Source organism: Lontra canadensis, unplaced genomic scaffold (assembly GCF_010015895.1).
Source record: "Lontra canadensis isolate GAN:19392208 unplaced genomic scaffold, GSC_riverotter_1.0 scaffold15, whole genome shotgun sequence".
Lineage (NCBI taxonomy): Eukaryota > Metazoa > Chordata > Mammalia > Carnivora > Mustelidae > Lontra > Lontra canadensis.
In genome coordinates this window covers 12,867,632-12,882,642 of record NW_022631009.1, presented here as the reverse complement: position 1 = coordinate 12,882,642, position 15,011 = coordinate 12,867,632, and the positions used below count along the sequence as shown (strand labels likewise).

Sequence of the window (15,011 nt, the reverse complement as noted above, 5' to 3'; positions counted from 1 at the left end):
TATCTAAAATGCTATGACTTTTGGTAATCTAGAGGGTGTTTTTGGTTTCTCTGGCCCTTGGGGTTTGATTGTTGTACCTGGTTTTATGTTACCATTAACCTCTTCATCACTACATCATCACCACGGTTCTCACTGTGTATGCATTAAGAGTAGGCTGTTTGAAGTGGCACAACCTAGGTTTCAGTTTGCATCTCTTTGCCTTACCGACCTAAAATGGTGATAATTTCCTACTTCTCAGGGTTTTGGTAGAATTAAATGAATTAATACATATAATACACCTAGAGAAGTTTATGATACATAATGAGCACATAATACAAGTTAGCTATTATTTTGTATACATATGTGAAACTGTAGCATGTATATTTTGAAAAGTATATCAGACTTAGTGTAAAGATAGGTAGCTTTGTATGTTGGTGACAAATGCCAAAAATAACTGTAGGTAGCCTTTTTCTGTTGGGTACTGTCATCACCTTTCACTGGGAATAAATTTTACACCTGTGTTCTTTAGGATATCCTAAAAACAGTGACAATATTCACATTGCTTTAAACTTATACATTGAGGGAAATTACAGTCATGTGGTATAAAACCATTTTTCCAGAGCCCTTTGTAGCAGTCCTCTCCTCACATTTTTAGCAGGATGTTTGTTTCTTTAACATGATGAAATATTAGTAGAGTGCATATCAAAACCACTAACTTGATCCATTTTTCATGAGTTTAAAAATTTATAACCATTAGAAATTTATATTGACAAGTAATGAAAGGTCTTTTTAATAGAATATATTGGTAGATAGGTGTCAATAAAGGATTTTTGTGAATAGATGGTACTTAAAATGTTTATTTCCTCTTTACACTTTAGTTATTTGAATATTTTATTCAGCAATCTGTGGACTTGAAGTTATTTTATATGTAACCTGATCCAAGCTTGTGAAGCCTGTGTTGTGAATAATGTTTGGAGTCATAATAGTGACCCAGTTTTAAGAATGTAGTATCTACTGGTTGTTCACAGGCTGCTTTAGAATTTAAGCCTTTGTTATTTGTATTTAAGAATTCAGCATAGCAGGGCGCCTGGGTGGCTCAGTGGGTTAAATAAGCCTCTGCTTTCTGCTCAGGTCATGATCTCAGGGTCCTGGGATGGAGCCCCACGTCAGGCTCTCTGCTCGGCAGGGAGCCTGCTTCTCTTTCTCTCTCTCTGCCTGCCTCTGCCTACTTGTGATCTCTCTGTCAAATAAATAAAATCTTAAAAAAAAAAAAATTCAGCATAGCAAGTATTTTATTAATGAAGCTGTTTAAATTCTGGGAATAAAATGTATAACATCACTAAAAGTTGTTTTAAAATTATTTTCAAGCATTGTTTTAAATTATTTTTAATCATTTTTGTTTTAGCTAAGAGGATATATATGACTTTTAAAATTGATTTTTCCTCTTCATATTTTTCAGCTATGCTAAAGCAGCCTTTTGTTTAGAGGAGCTAATGATGACTAATCCACACAACCACTTATACTGTCAGCAGTATGCTGAAGTAAGTGCTTTCAAAAACAACAGGTGTACATGATTTTATTTTTGTTGGTGTTAGGTATTATTTTGGAACTAAGAATACGTCTTTAAGTGAGGCACATATTTAAATATGTAAGACATCTGATGAAAACTGTAGGTGTAAAAGCTTTACATTTTTAATATTATAATGGGAATATGGCTTTAAAAATAAAAGCACTTACATAAAACAGTGAAATTCTTTGTATTTTTAATTGTGTATTTTCTTTCCCAGTTCAGAACTAATGATGCCGCAGTTGTTACCATTTAATGACTTTTGAGACGTTACAGTGATTGCGATTTTTAAATCTATATTCTAGGACATTCATACTAAGATCAATATTTTTGGAAATAGGAAGTATTTATCTTACTATTAAGGATTATAATACAATTGAATGCTCTAAGATTAGAAGCATTTCATTAATAATAAATGTCAAAGTGGCTAGTAAAGGGCAGCTCAGTGTATGTAAGTGTAGATTTAGAATGCTACTAATAGAAAATATTAAGTTGTGAGGCATTACCAAGGCAGTTGAAAAGAAATTATATTGGTTTTTTTATTGATAGTATTTTGTTTTAAAAAATACTCTGTGATCTTAATGTTCATAGAATAGGTTTTTCAGGGAGGTTATGCTTTAAAATTTAGCTTTATCAACTTTAAGATGAATTCTTTTAACATCTTGCATTTGTTTACAGAGTATCTGTTTCAGTTACTAACGCCTGTGGTATGATGAAATGTGCTATATTTCAAAGTAGTAAAATAAACAGGTTACAGCACTCTGCAATTTTTAACAGGTTAAATATACCCAAGGTGGACTTGAAAACCTCGAACTTTCAAGAAAGTATTTCGCACAGGCACTGAAACTGAACAACAGAAATATGAGAGCTTTGTTTGGGCTTTACATGGTGAGTAGAGGTGCATGTTAAATGTTATTTTATGAATTCTGTCATTTAAAGTCCATTAAATATCCCATCCAATCACTTCCCTCTGTTTGTATTTTGTTGGTAAGCATATTTTCCTGTAGTTAAAAATGAGCAAGAGGTTGTAAGGCAGTTTTATCTTTAAATGTTAATACATCCTATTTGATATTTTATTATTTTATTAATTATTTTATTATTTATTATTTAAAATATCTTCTATGCTATCAGAATTTAAGTCTGCTTTTTTATGAAATACTGACAGATACAAAACCATATTATGTATCTTAATTGTTTTGGTATTGGTTTTATGCCCAATATGTATTTCTTACCTTAAATTATAATTGTATGACATAGTTTTAAAGTATGCAATAAAAGACATTAGCAAAAAAAATCTCTACTTTCAAATTAGAATTTTTCTATGGTACAAAAAAGAGCTTGGAAATTGTGGGAAGCGTGTAATTAAATATTTCTGTGGTTTATGTGTGCCAAATGATGAACTTAGAAAAGTCAGTTAATAAGAGCTATGGGAAATAGAGGAAGAATTTGCTGAGCTTTAAAATATACATAGAATGAGCCCCTTCCTAGAGCCAGAAAACTTTTTTTTAATAGGCCTGTTCTTTGAAATTTTAATTTATTCTGGTCTTTTCAAGGTCTTTGCGATAAATGTCTTGTTGAGGCTCAGTGAAAAAGAATTGATTGTAGAAATAGAGGCAGGAAGAAATATAATGAAATAATTTTTAGGAAAGGAATGGCAAAATGTGATTAGAAAATAGTTCAGAGGAATTTCAAAAATTTTCCTGGATCTACCAGTGCCAATTGTAGTAGGTTGGAGGTATGGTATAGTAGTGATGTCTCTTTTTACCAAATAAATGAAAGACTAATTAAAAAATGAATAACAATAGATTAGTAATGATATTTTATACATAACATTATGTGCTGGGCATTGTTTTCAACTCTATTTTTATTTTAAATCGTTAAATCCTTATTATCAGTTATTTGAAAAGATACTGTTACTACTACCATTTCACAGAAAGTGAACCTAAGACACAGAGTGGCCTAATTAATTTGTCGAAAGATGAGCACAGACTTACTAAGTGATTGAGCTGGGATATTGGGATATCAGCTCAGTCGGTTGATTGCAGAGTCATTCTCTTAATTACTTCATTTGCTAAAATTCATACCAAAAAGGTGACATTAAAGACATAGACTTGTAAAAATAAGATTTTGGCCAGTAAGTTCCTAAATCCTCATTGCCAGAGGATGAAGGAGTGGGAAAGAACCTGTAACACAGGCTAGGTATAAAAGAAAGACTTGATTTTTTTTTTTTAATGACACATTGAATCCTCTTAAGAATAAGATATATTTAAATACAAGATAAAAGATCTTCCTCTCCCCAGAAATACAATATATGCTTAAAAATTAGTATATAATTTTGGTGGTTTACAGATTCTTTCATGGATCCTAGATTAACAGTCCCTCGTTTAAGTACATTTTTTAAAAGGAGAGGATGGATCTATCAAATTGCCATGATTCTAACTGGTGCTGTGGAACATAGTATGGAAACTCTTGGTAAAGTGAAAAGAGAACTAGATTGGAAGTGAGGATCTCTTTCTATTTTTAAAGCTCTAAATAACTTGATTTGGTCAAGTCAAATCAATCCTAATGGACTTAAATTTTTTTTCACCTGTTAATGTTGGAAAATGCACTAAATTTTTTTTGAGATTCCTTCTTACATTAATATTCAGTAATTCTATAATTCTGACATTGGAAAGCTGAAGCAATACAGTAATAAAGAACTAGAAATAATAATAAAAAAATAATAATGACCTTCAATATCCTATAGTATTTAAGTGATATTCTGCAGTATTTAATTTTACCTTTAAGAGTTGTTGTAGATAACTAATAAAATTAATTTAGGTATTTAAGATGCTCTTTCTCTTTTTGTCACTTTATATTTTAAACTATGTTTTCATTTTTAAACACTAATTTCATTCCACTTTGTTTTTAAAGTTGTTTTGGTATTCTTTGTTATCCCATTGCAGATATGACCCTTACATGTTTTTTATTTATTTATTTTTTTATTATCTTGGCTAGAGAAAAGGAATTTTGTTTTTGATGTTTCTTTTTTGTTTTTAGTCGGCGAGTCATATTGCTTCTAATCCAAAAGCAAGTGCAAAAACAAAAAAGGACAACATGAAATATGCTAGTTGGGCAGCTAGTCAAATAAACAGAGCTTATCAGGTCAGTATTGATAGTTTTATATTATATAGGTTAGTTAATATATTTCTTAATTGTTTTTGTTTCAGCAAATTATCAAAGCCAAATGTCTGTCATTGAACTTTTACTCCTTTGGGTCTTAATCTAATGTATTTTAACTGTGTAGAACTAACCTGTAGGATCACTTATTTTTTTCTTTTTTCAAAAGCAGTCCATTACTATTAGATCCCTTAAGTAGCCTTACTATCTGGATATTTCAGTAGTCAGCATTTGGCAAATAAAAAGTGATTCTAAAAATCCAGAAAAGGTAAACAAATTGTGCAGTGTATTTTAGAAACAAATTGTGCAGTGTATTTTAGGTGTTTTATATAGTAATTAGAGTATCTGAGGTAATTAAAAGGGAGGAAGAAAAGCCTAAAAGTAAACTAGCCAGACTATATAAAAAAGTTTTTGTACCCTGCTTACATGTCAGATCTTATCTGAAACTTCTCCACTCATTTCTCAGTTTTTTGAAGCTTGTCGCTGGGAGATTCTTCAGAGAGAACTCATAGCAAAACAGTATCTTCTTACAGACTGCATGTTTATAGAATTGTCTCTCTGTAGTCTTTATATTTGAGGGATAATTTTGGCTTTTTATACAACCTTTAGCTTATATTTACTTAAGTATCTTAAATGTACTGTTGTGTTTTAGGATAAGGTACTGCTGTTAAGAAGTCTTATTCTGTCCTGATTTTCTTTCCCCGAGTGACTTAGACTTTTTGTCTCGATGTCCAAAGGAATTTTTTCTTTATCATTAAAATTCAGTAGTTTTACTACAGTATGTTTTATTGATTGTTATTGGGTCAGTTTTCCCAAATATATAATAAACCCATCTAATATGTAAATTTAATCCTCTTTTAATTTGCAGAGAGTTGCTTTTGTGTTAAATATTTTTTGTTTGATAGCCTAAGTTTTTTTCCCCACGTCTCTAATTATAAGTTTATTGGATTTCCTTTCTCCCCTCTTTACACTGTCATTCATTTTCTTTCAAATCTTTTTTGTTATTTTCTTTTTTTTCTCTGTATTAATTTTTTTATGGAGTTAATCTGTATTCTCTTTCTGTTGTTGCTGTTCTCCTTGTTTAAATCAGATAGTTTTTATTAAGAGGTTTTTTTTGAAGTGAGGGCGTCAGAGATAGGATAACTTTCCCAGCTTGTCTTTTTATGGCTTCCGTTTTGTTATAGATATCTATATCTATATCTATATCTATATCTATATATATATAGATATTATAGATATAGATATCTATAATATCTATATATCATATATAAATATGACCTTTCTGTATGCATAGTCTCTCAGAATTAGTCTGGTTCAGAAAGATTTTGTCTTCGGCCTTCTGTTCTACTCTTGTATCTCTGTACATCCTGAATTTTGAGGTGTTGCTCTCAGCTTGAAATGTTGCATTCTGTTGTTAGTTTTATTTATTTTATTCTGGGATTTGCAGCCTGTGGACATCCCTACCTTCCTCTCATCTACTCCTTTCTCTTATCTGAACCATCTCACTTTTTTACCCCTAGTGTTTCTGCCCTGTTCAATTTGGTTTCAGTTTCTGGTGATTATTCTTCACTGTGAGATTTTTTTCCCTCCTGGAAGAGGGTGTTTGCTGGACATATTAGAGATTTTGAGGTTGTAGACTTGTTTAACCTCGTATTTGGTTTAGAGCTTTGACTGTCCTGGTTTTGCAGGCCATTTGCAGAGTCATCAGTTTATACTTTTTTCATTTCTGTGGCTTGTAGAGGACTCGGTTGTGCATCCTACCATACATACTTCTATCATACAGCCGTTGATCTTTTGTAGGTCTTTTGTAGGTCTTGACACTGTTGGTGATAAAAACCACATTACAGGGTTTGGGCGGATTACCTCTAGTGTAGTTTTTTTGAAGATGTTCTCTTTAAGCTTGTTTTCTGTTATTTTGTTTTTGGTACTGTTTCTTTTGTTTTTGTGCTCCTGATTAGAGAAGGTTGGGGAGATTAAAAAAAATTTAATGTCCATATGATCACATTATTTAAAGTCACTTTAATGTATTTTTATTATATATAATAGAGGATATTAGTTCTGTTGGCATATTGTAAGTCAGAATATTTATAAACAGCTAGGCTGTGCTTCTTCAAATGCAGTTAGTTTGAGATAGCATAGATTATAGTAGGGTTCCACATGTAATAGGTCTAGAGTGTGTCTTTATGTGTGTGTGTGTGTTTTAAAGATAAGACTTAGATAATAAATAAATATTATAATAAATAATAAAAACGAATGTAATGGTTTACAGGCTACATCCTTGTTTTTTAAGCTATTTTTGAGAAACAATTAGCTGGTCAGAGAGTGCTTTTTTTGACATGGCATGAATATATTTTTAAAATCAGTTTTTATTACAACATGCATAGAAAAAAGAACCCAAGTCATAAATACACATTTTAATGAATTATACGAGGTAAATATATCCAGGTCAAGAAATAGAAACATTACAGTACTCCAGAGCCCTCATAGTTCATCCTCTTAATTTCTATTCCTGTTAATAACCTCAAGAGTGGTGATTGATAATCCCATAGTCTTGGCTTGTTTTTGATTATGGTATCGTAGTATATTCATTTTTATCTACTCTATTTTACTCTTATGTTTATTTATCCCTCTTTATGTCTGTAGTTCATTCATTTTCATTGTACTATAGTCTATTGTATGAACATACTACAATTTAGTCAGTTGTTGATAGGCATTTGGGTTATTTCTGTTTGGGACTATTTTGAACAATACTACATTGAATGTTGCTGTAGTCTTTTGGTATAGATGTACTTCTAATGGGTGTATACCTTTGAGTGGAAATACTGGGTCATAATTTGTTTTCCATATTAGTTGTTTATAGTCTCACCAGCCATGTTTGGTAGTTCTTATAGTTCCATATCTTTATCAATACTTGGTCCTATCAGTTTTTATAATTACAGCCATTCTGGAGTATGTATAGTATCTTGTAGTTTCATTTTGCATCTCCCTGATGACCAGTGAGATTGAATACTTTTTCATATGTTTATTAGCTATTTGGATATATCTTTCATGAAGTCTCTTTTTAATGGGTTTATGACTTCTTATTTTGTTTTTTAGTTTTCTGATTATGAGCTTTTTGTTATATGTGCAGTAAATTTCTTCACCTTCTTATTTGCTATTTCTCTCAAATGATATTGATGAATGAAAATTCTAAAGTGAAACATCATTATATTCTTTAATGGTATGTGGTTTTGTATTGTTTAAGAGATCAGTTGCTACTCATAGTCATACAGATAATTTTGTGTGTCTTTAGAGGTTTTTTCCTTCTACCTTTTGTATTTAGATCTGCAGCCCATTTGGAATTGATTTCTATGTAGGAAGAGAAATAAGGGTCAATTTTTCCCCAAGTAGCAATCTAGAGAATTTCTGTCCATTTCTGTATTCTGTCATGGGTCCCATGTGTGGAAGTTAGTATTACCGTGTAGGAGTTAAGAGAAAAATACAAATGCTGGATCCATATTGTCTATGTTCAGAGTTTGGCTCTGACATTTATTACTACTACTACTACTACTACTACTGTTATTTAGTTTCTTTTTAAAAAAAATTATATATTTTTATTAACATATAATGTATTATTTGCCCCAGGCTACCCGTCTGTGAATCATCAGGCTTACACAATTCACAGCACTCACCATAGCACATACCCTCCCCAGTGTCCATAACCCAGCCATCCTATCCCTCCCCACTCCACCCCCCAGCAACCCTCACTTTGTTTCCTGAGGTTAAGAGGCTCTTAGGGTTTGTCTCCCTCTGTGGTCCCATCTTTGTTTCATTTTTCCCTCCCTACCCCCCATGACCACCCGCCCTGCCTCTCAAATTCCTCGTATCAGAGAGATCATATTCTGACATTTATTATTTATGTGATTTTGGATAAATTATATACTATCTCTGGGCCTAGCCTTTCATCTGCAAGATGGACACAGTAGAAGTTTCTGAGGATTAAGGGATAATTTTCACTAAAAAAATGTCAGATATAAATGTATCTGCAGCTATAAATGCAGTTTTTCACTCTCTACTCAGTTATTTTCTCATATGAACGATTGATAGTCTACCCTCACTTGTTTTCTCTTTTCATTTCAGATTTAAAGCTCTATTCAGTATCTAAATTCAGAGTTTAGTTTTATTTTCCTTTCTCCCGGTCTCTTCAGTAATACAAGGCCAGACAAGTACGCCCTTCCCTGCCTTTTGAGATGCACCTTATCACCGGACATGAACCTATCATTTTAGTATTTTAAGCCATTGTTCATAGATCTAAACCTTGTTCTTTAGTACCCTCCCTGCCATTTACCTCCCTGCTGTTCCTTTTTTTTTTAATCTTGCCTTACTAGATCCATTCTATTTACACTTATTTTATAAAGTCTCAGTGTTCTTTGGAAGGAGCTCTAAGACTGTCACTGGTACTCTTCAGTATTTGAGTTTTGTATCAGAAACTCCTTAGTCCACAGCGAAGTTTTGCACATCTTTACTGAAGATACGATTTGTCTTCTCTTGACTCTATAGGAAAGGATAGAAGAAAGAACTTTTGCCAGTTTCTATCATTTTAGATACCACTGCAGGAAGACAGCACATCTCTCAGTTGGTCTTGTTAGGTTTCTGCATAGCAACTCCAATACTCCTCAACTAAACCCATCATGCCAAATTTACTTGCCCTTAGGCACCAGTAACAGGTTTTAAATAAAGTTTCTTTGTGCTTTTAAAGCTTGTATATTCTGTGCTTTTTCTGTAGAGGTTCTGGGTTCTTTCTGTGAATCAGATTCCATAAATATTTCTATCCGTTACCTTTTGCTAACTTAGTGAGTTAAAATAACTTATTTATGTTTGATTCTATAGGTATGCTGTTTGGCTTGGGCTCAGTTGAGTAATTCTGTTCGTCTCAACTGGGCTTATTTATGTTGCTGCAATGGTTATGCTAGTGGTTGATGGCCTTACTTAAATATCTGACTTTGACTGTCAGCTTGGAGTGCTGGGCTTTGTGTTTCTCATTTGGCAGCCTAGCTTGGACTTACTCATGTGGTGGTCTCAGAGTCCCAAGAGTAGCAAACAGGCAAGCTCCTTTTTGAGTCTCTGTGTCACATAGGGTTAATTTTCCATTGAGCAAAAGCAAGTCACATGGTCAGCCCAGATTCAGGGGATCTAATACTTCACCTCTTAATGGAAAGAGAAATATGTGGTCATTTGGCAATTTATTACACTATTGTAAAGCTCTGTAGTTCCACCTTCTGTTTTCATTTATTTTTGCCTTTTTCTCTTTATCTGCTTTATTGGGGGATGATTTATAGACAATAACGTGCACAGGTTTTAAATGCACAGTTGAGTTCTGACAAATATAGACTCCTTTCTCACCATCACCCCATTCAAGATAGGCAGCATTTCTGTCACTCCAGGAAGTCCCTTCCCCACTCTGTAGTCAGCCCCTCCTGACATTGCAGACAAGCACTGATACGATTTTTATCACTATAAATTAGTTTTGCCTGTACTAGAATTTTATATAAATGAGATCATAGGTTATGTACTCTTTTGTGCCTGGCTTCTTTCACTCAGTATAATGTTTCTGAAATTCATCCATTCCCTGTTCCAATTTATTTATCCTAGTACTTCGTCCACCCATATTATTTTCCACAAATTATACAAAGGTAAATTGTAGCCCAATTTATCCCACTTATCACAGTGGATAAATTATTGATCTTTGAATTTGATAAATAAGTTTTTATTATTTGAGTGTGCTTTCTGGTGAGTTTTCTTTCAGATCCATAGGGAATTATGAAAGAAGAATTTATTTAAGTAAAATCTAACTGTATGAAAACAAAAATGCAGGATTTGTGATTAATGTGGAAAGTATAACTTTCAGAGATTGACATTTTAGTAATTAGGTAAATCTCTGGGATCTAATTGATAGTTTTATGACTCATGTCTAGGCATATAAACAAGTATAAAGTATATTATAAATACTCCTTATTGTAATGTTTTTCTAAGCATTTGTAAATTAGAGAAAATGAGATTTTAAGAACTGGTTTTCCTTCTTTCTACTTAATAATGAAACAGAATATGGCTACTACTTGCTCTTCAATTAGGTAATTGGTTTAGCATGTTCAGTATAGGTAGGCAAGTTTGATTAATGCTCATGAAAAACTTTAATGTGAACCTACTCACAATAATTTTCCAGATAAATGCTTCTTTAGTACACTGTTAAATTTGTCTGTGCTAGCAATCCATATGTTATTTATGATTGCAGAGGTGATTCTGTTACTATCCTTTTGGGAAATGGAAAATTAAATCATGATTTGAGGGAAAAATAGGATTCCGGCTTAATCAGTTAAATTGCCATATAATTCTGGAATAGACAAAATAATTGCATGTCAGACAAAATTTGAAGTGATAGATTTATATTTCCAACTTTCCTTTTATTTGTTCTGACACAAATAAGTTTGGTTTATTCTAAACTGCACTGGTTGTCAGTAATGTTGACAATCTTAGGTGATTTTTTTAAATTCGCTAATTAAAAAAATTGCAGATTATATTTACTACTATTATGTTTAAGAACAAATCAGGAAAAGTACTGTATTTTAAAATTCTGTTTATGACTTCAGCTCTACAGAAAATTTTCATTATTCTGTTTTGCTAATTAAAATATTGGAGTAAATGTCACTATGTGGTATCCTATTTTGCTCAGAACCATCAAAGCTTTTTCTTAGAATTAGACCTTTAAGTATCTGATTAGGACCATTCCTGTTTACTTTGGATAGGCAGTAGTAAAAGAAAGGGCTTTCTGTTCTTGGTAAGTCCTTGTGAAAGTGAATTTACCAACTGGATAGTAATAATAACACACCCCACATCCTTTGGTCATCTTGGAAAATTATGAAAAGGCAGAGTTTTAAATGTTGTGTTGTTATTGACCGTATTTTATAATTATGAATTATATATTTAGCATCTGAATTCCTTGAATTAGTAATATTTTGTGAAAGGTAAAGTGATCTTGATTCTTATGAAAGCTTTTCTCTTCCCCTGGCATTTCTTCTAGAAATCCCCTTTATTTACTCTATCAAATCAAGAGTCAACCATAGAAGCTAATGGTGTAGGAAGTAGGAGAATCATAATGTTAACCTGTAGCCAGAAAGGTCAGAGGCAGGTTACCAATTCCTGAAGTCTTTTGCTTCTGTGATTTTACCTGTGCTTGATCACTTAATCTTTCTCAACAGGTCATGAGAAGTTTGCCAAATTAAGTTAATTACAAAAGAGAAGGAACACATCATAAATCAATTGCTAAGTGCTTAAGACAGCATTGGTATTTGCAGGGAAGATCAGTCACTAGAAAATGTATTGAGTGCTTAGTTGTTATTTTGAAAATACTATATTTTGCTAATAGCAAAAGTTAATCAATACTTTAACCAGGGCCTCAGGGAATATAGATACCTTCATAATAAACCTTCTCTTAACCGCATAAGGAACAGTTATTTAGTAAATCTGTAATATTCAGTCAAACTGATAAATGATGAGAATAGTCAGTCTAATTAGAAAACCCATTTTAAAATCATCATGGGATGTTCAACAGTGTTTTTCTTACTGATTATGTGCACTATAGTATGCCATGAATTTGCTTTTAAATATGCAAAGATACCATTTTTAATCCATTGTATTTTGTTTTCAGTATAAAATCCAGTCCCAGCTTGGTTTTATAAAATAAATTACAACTTCATGAATTAGAAATGTATATTTTAAAACATGTTTACATCATATTAATATGTAGTGTAGAGTTTTATTTGACAGTTCTTTACTGTAGAAACCTATCTTGTCAACTCATAATTACAGAAAAATTTTAAAGATTGTGACTGACTTTAAATAATTTTAGAGATGTGCAACTTTAAAATATTTAATAGAAATTACATTTACATTTTACTTTTGTTGAAATTGTAAACATTTGTTTAGAAGAAGTAGAAATGGTTCACATTTCTACAGAAATAAAAATTTCACTTATAAATTATGATTTTTATTTCATAAAAATTTTCTAGTCAAAAGAAGATAGTTTTAAAATCAAATTTATGTTTTTGTAAGTTATCACACTACTTAATGAAAATGTAAACCCCAAATATAGAGCATTGGTGAAAGAAATTCAAGACAATACAAACAGAATAGAAGAATATTCCATACTCATGGGTTGGGAGAACAGTAATTGTTAAAAGGTGCATAATGCCCCAAAGCAGTCTGCAGTCCCTATCAAAATACCAACAGTATTGTTCACAGAACTAGAACAAATAATCCTAAATTTGTATGGAACCATGAGAGGCCCCGAATAGCCAAAGCAATCTTGAAAAACAAAAAAAAAGCTGGAGGTATCACAATTCCAGATTTCAAGTTATATTACAAAGCTTTAGTAATCAAAACAGTATGATACTAGTACAAAAATAGACACATAGATCAGTGGAACAGGATAGAAAGCCCAGAAACAAATCCATGTTTATATGGTTAATTAATCTTTACCAGAAGAGGCAAGAATATGCAATGGGAAAAGACAAACCTTTCAATAAAATGGTGTTGGGAAAACTGGTCAGCCACATGCAAAAGAATGGAATGGGCCCATTTTCTTATAACATACAGAAAAATAGACTCAGAATGCATTAAAGACCTGAATGTGAGACCTGAAACCATAAAAATCCTAGAAGAGAGCACAGGCAAAAATTTCTCTGACATTGGCTATAGCAACATTTTTCTAGATAGGTCTCTGGAGGTAAGGGAAATAAAAGCTAAGAATAAAAACCAAGTTCTGTTTTATTGAAGAAAAGATACTTGATTTCATACTAGTGATAAAATAGATAAAGTTAACTCTCATTAGCAAAGTGAAGGTAAGATTGTGATTTTGAACCTGCCATGAAATTGAACCTAATTGCATTTTTTTTTTTAAACAGTTTGCAGGTCGAAGTAAGAAGGAAACCAAATACTCTCTTAAGGCAGTTGAAGACATGTTGGAAACACTGCAGATCACCCAGTCTTAAGGTTTCAAACTCTTTCACATTACATTTCACAACTGCACAATTGAACTTATTGGCCTATGACTTATTTACTAAATGCCTAGTGCTATTTATATACTAATTTTTTGTTAAGAGGGCAATTGTAAAGAATGTTTATATAAACCTAAAAATGCCTTTTATTGCTAAGCAGGAAGATGGAGAAAGTCCACAGAAGAGAGATTTAATAAGATTCATATTGATTGTACATCATTCTTTTCATATCACACATATATAACTTCTTTTAAACCACAACCTGATGTAGAAATCCCGTAAATAAATCATGTGATTTATTAAACTTGCATCTGAAGATTCTAGATTCTTTTTGTTACACTCAAATAGTGAATATATTTTTTAGAATTCATTTTCTAGTCAGCTCTTTTTTTTTGTGATAAGAAATACATAGCATGCATTGCTCACAAGGAAAATGTTGGCAGATTATCTCTTTATAGTGTCAAGATTTTTGCTGTGCATTCCAGTAGGCTGTTGTTTTATGTCCTGTAATGTTACTCTGATAAATCTTTCTTAATAATGTTCAGTAATATCTCTGTAAAATTTTTGTTTTGCCATAGGACATAATTGAGATTTTTACTTATAAAAAGCTTTAAGGTTATGCTATAATGCTATAACCTTTATGAAAGTATTTATTGAACATTTAGGTATTTCACATAAAAGAATATTAAGAGAAAATAGACAATAGGGACTTTAGAGGTTTCAGTGGCTGAGTTATTTTTACTTAGGGAAAATAAGAAAACCGAAACTATCCTTACGACCAAAATTTTTACAATTCTCATATTCATTACTCCTTAGTAGTAATAAGAACTTCTTTTTCCTTTTTTTCTTTTCATGATAAACAACCACTATACTACCTTCAAGAGTATTTTTCATGTTTCAGTAGAGTAGAAAGAACTTTGAGACACTTTGAGAATTTTATTCAGACACAAATAAGTTTTTAAAATAGGCATTTGGTCATTAACGGTGTGTATTGTTAGTAGTAATTTGTAATTTACATATACAAATTATGTGTTCTATGTGTCACATACATGTATAATTACTTATATAAATATAAATGTTTAGTTAGTTTACAATAGTATACAGGAACTCCTGCATATTTACCATTGCTGGATTTAGACAAATAGCATTCATGGAGAACTTGACAACCTGGAAGTCTCTAGGAAGAAAACTGTTGTCAATATCAGTTTTTTAATCTATTGAATAATTCTGTTAGTTTATTCTCCATATCTGGCCTCATTGTTTTATTTTGCAGT

General features: G+C 31.8%; 1 protein-coding gene across 1 annotated transcript in view; it reads left to right on the top strand.

Annotated features, from left to right (window-relative positions):
* EMC2 (ER membrane protein complex subunit 2) overlaps positions 1 to 14,047 on the top strand; it is a 41,100-nt gene extending 27,053 nt beyond the window's left edge. The window contains exons 8-11 of the mRNA XM_032858469.1: positions 1,439 to 1,520; positions 2,324 to 2,434; positions 4,586 to 4,690; positions 13,645 to 14,047. Of these exons, the coding sequence (XP_032714360.1) occupies positions 1,439 to 1,520; positions 2,324 to 2,434; positions 4,586 to 4,690; positions 13,645 to 13,731 (385 nt within the window). The 3' untranslated portion in view covers positions 13,732 to 14,047. The remainder of the gene's footprint in view (positions 1 to 1,438; positions 1,521 to 2,323; positions 2,435 to 4,585; positions 4,691 to 13,644) is intronic.
* The last annotated feature ends 964 nt before the right edge of the window (positions 14,048 to 15,011 follow it).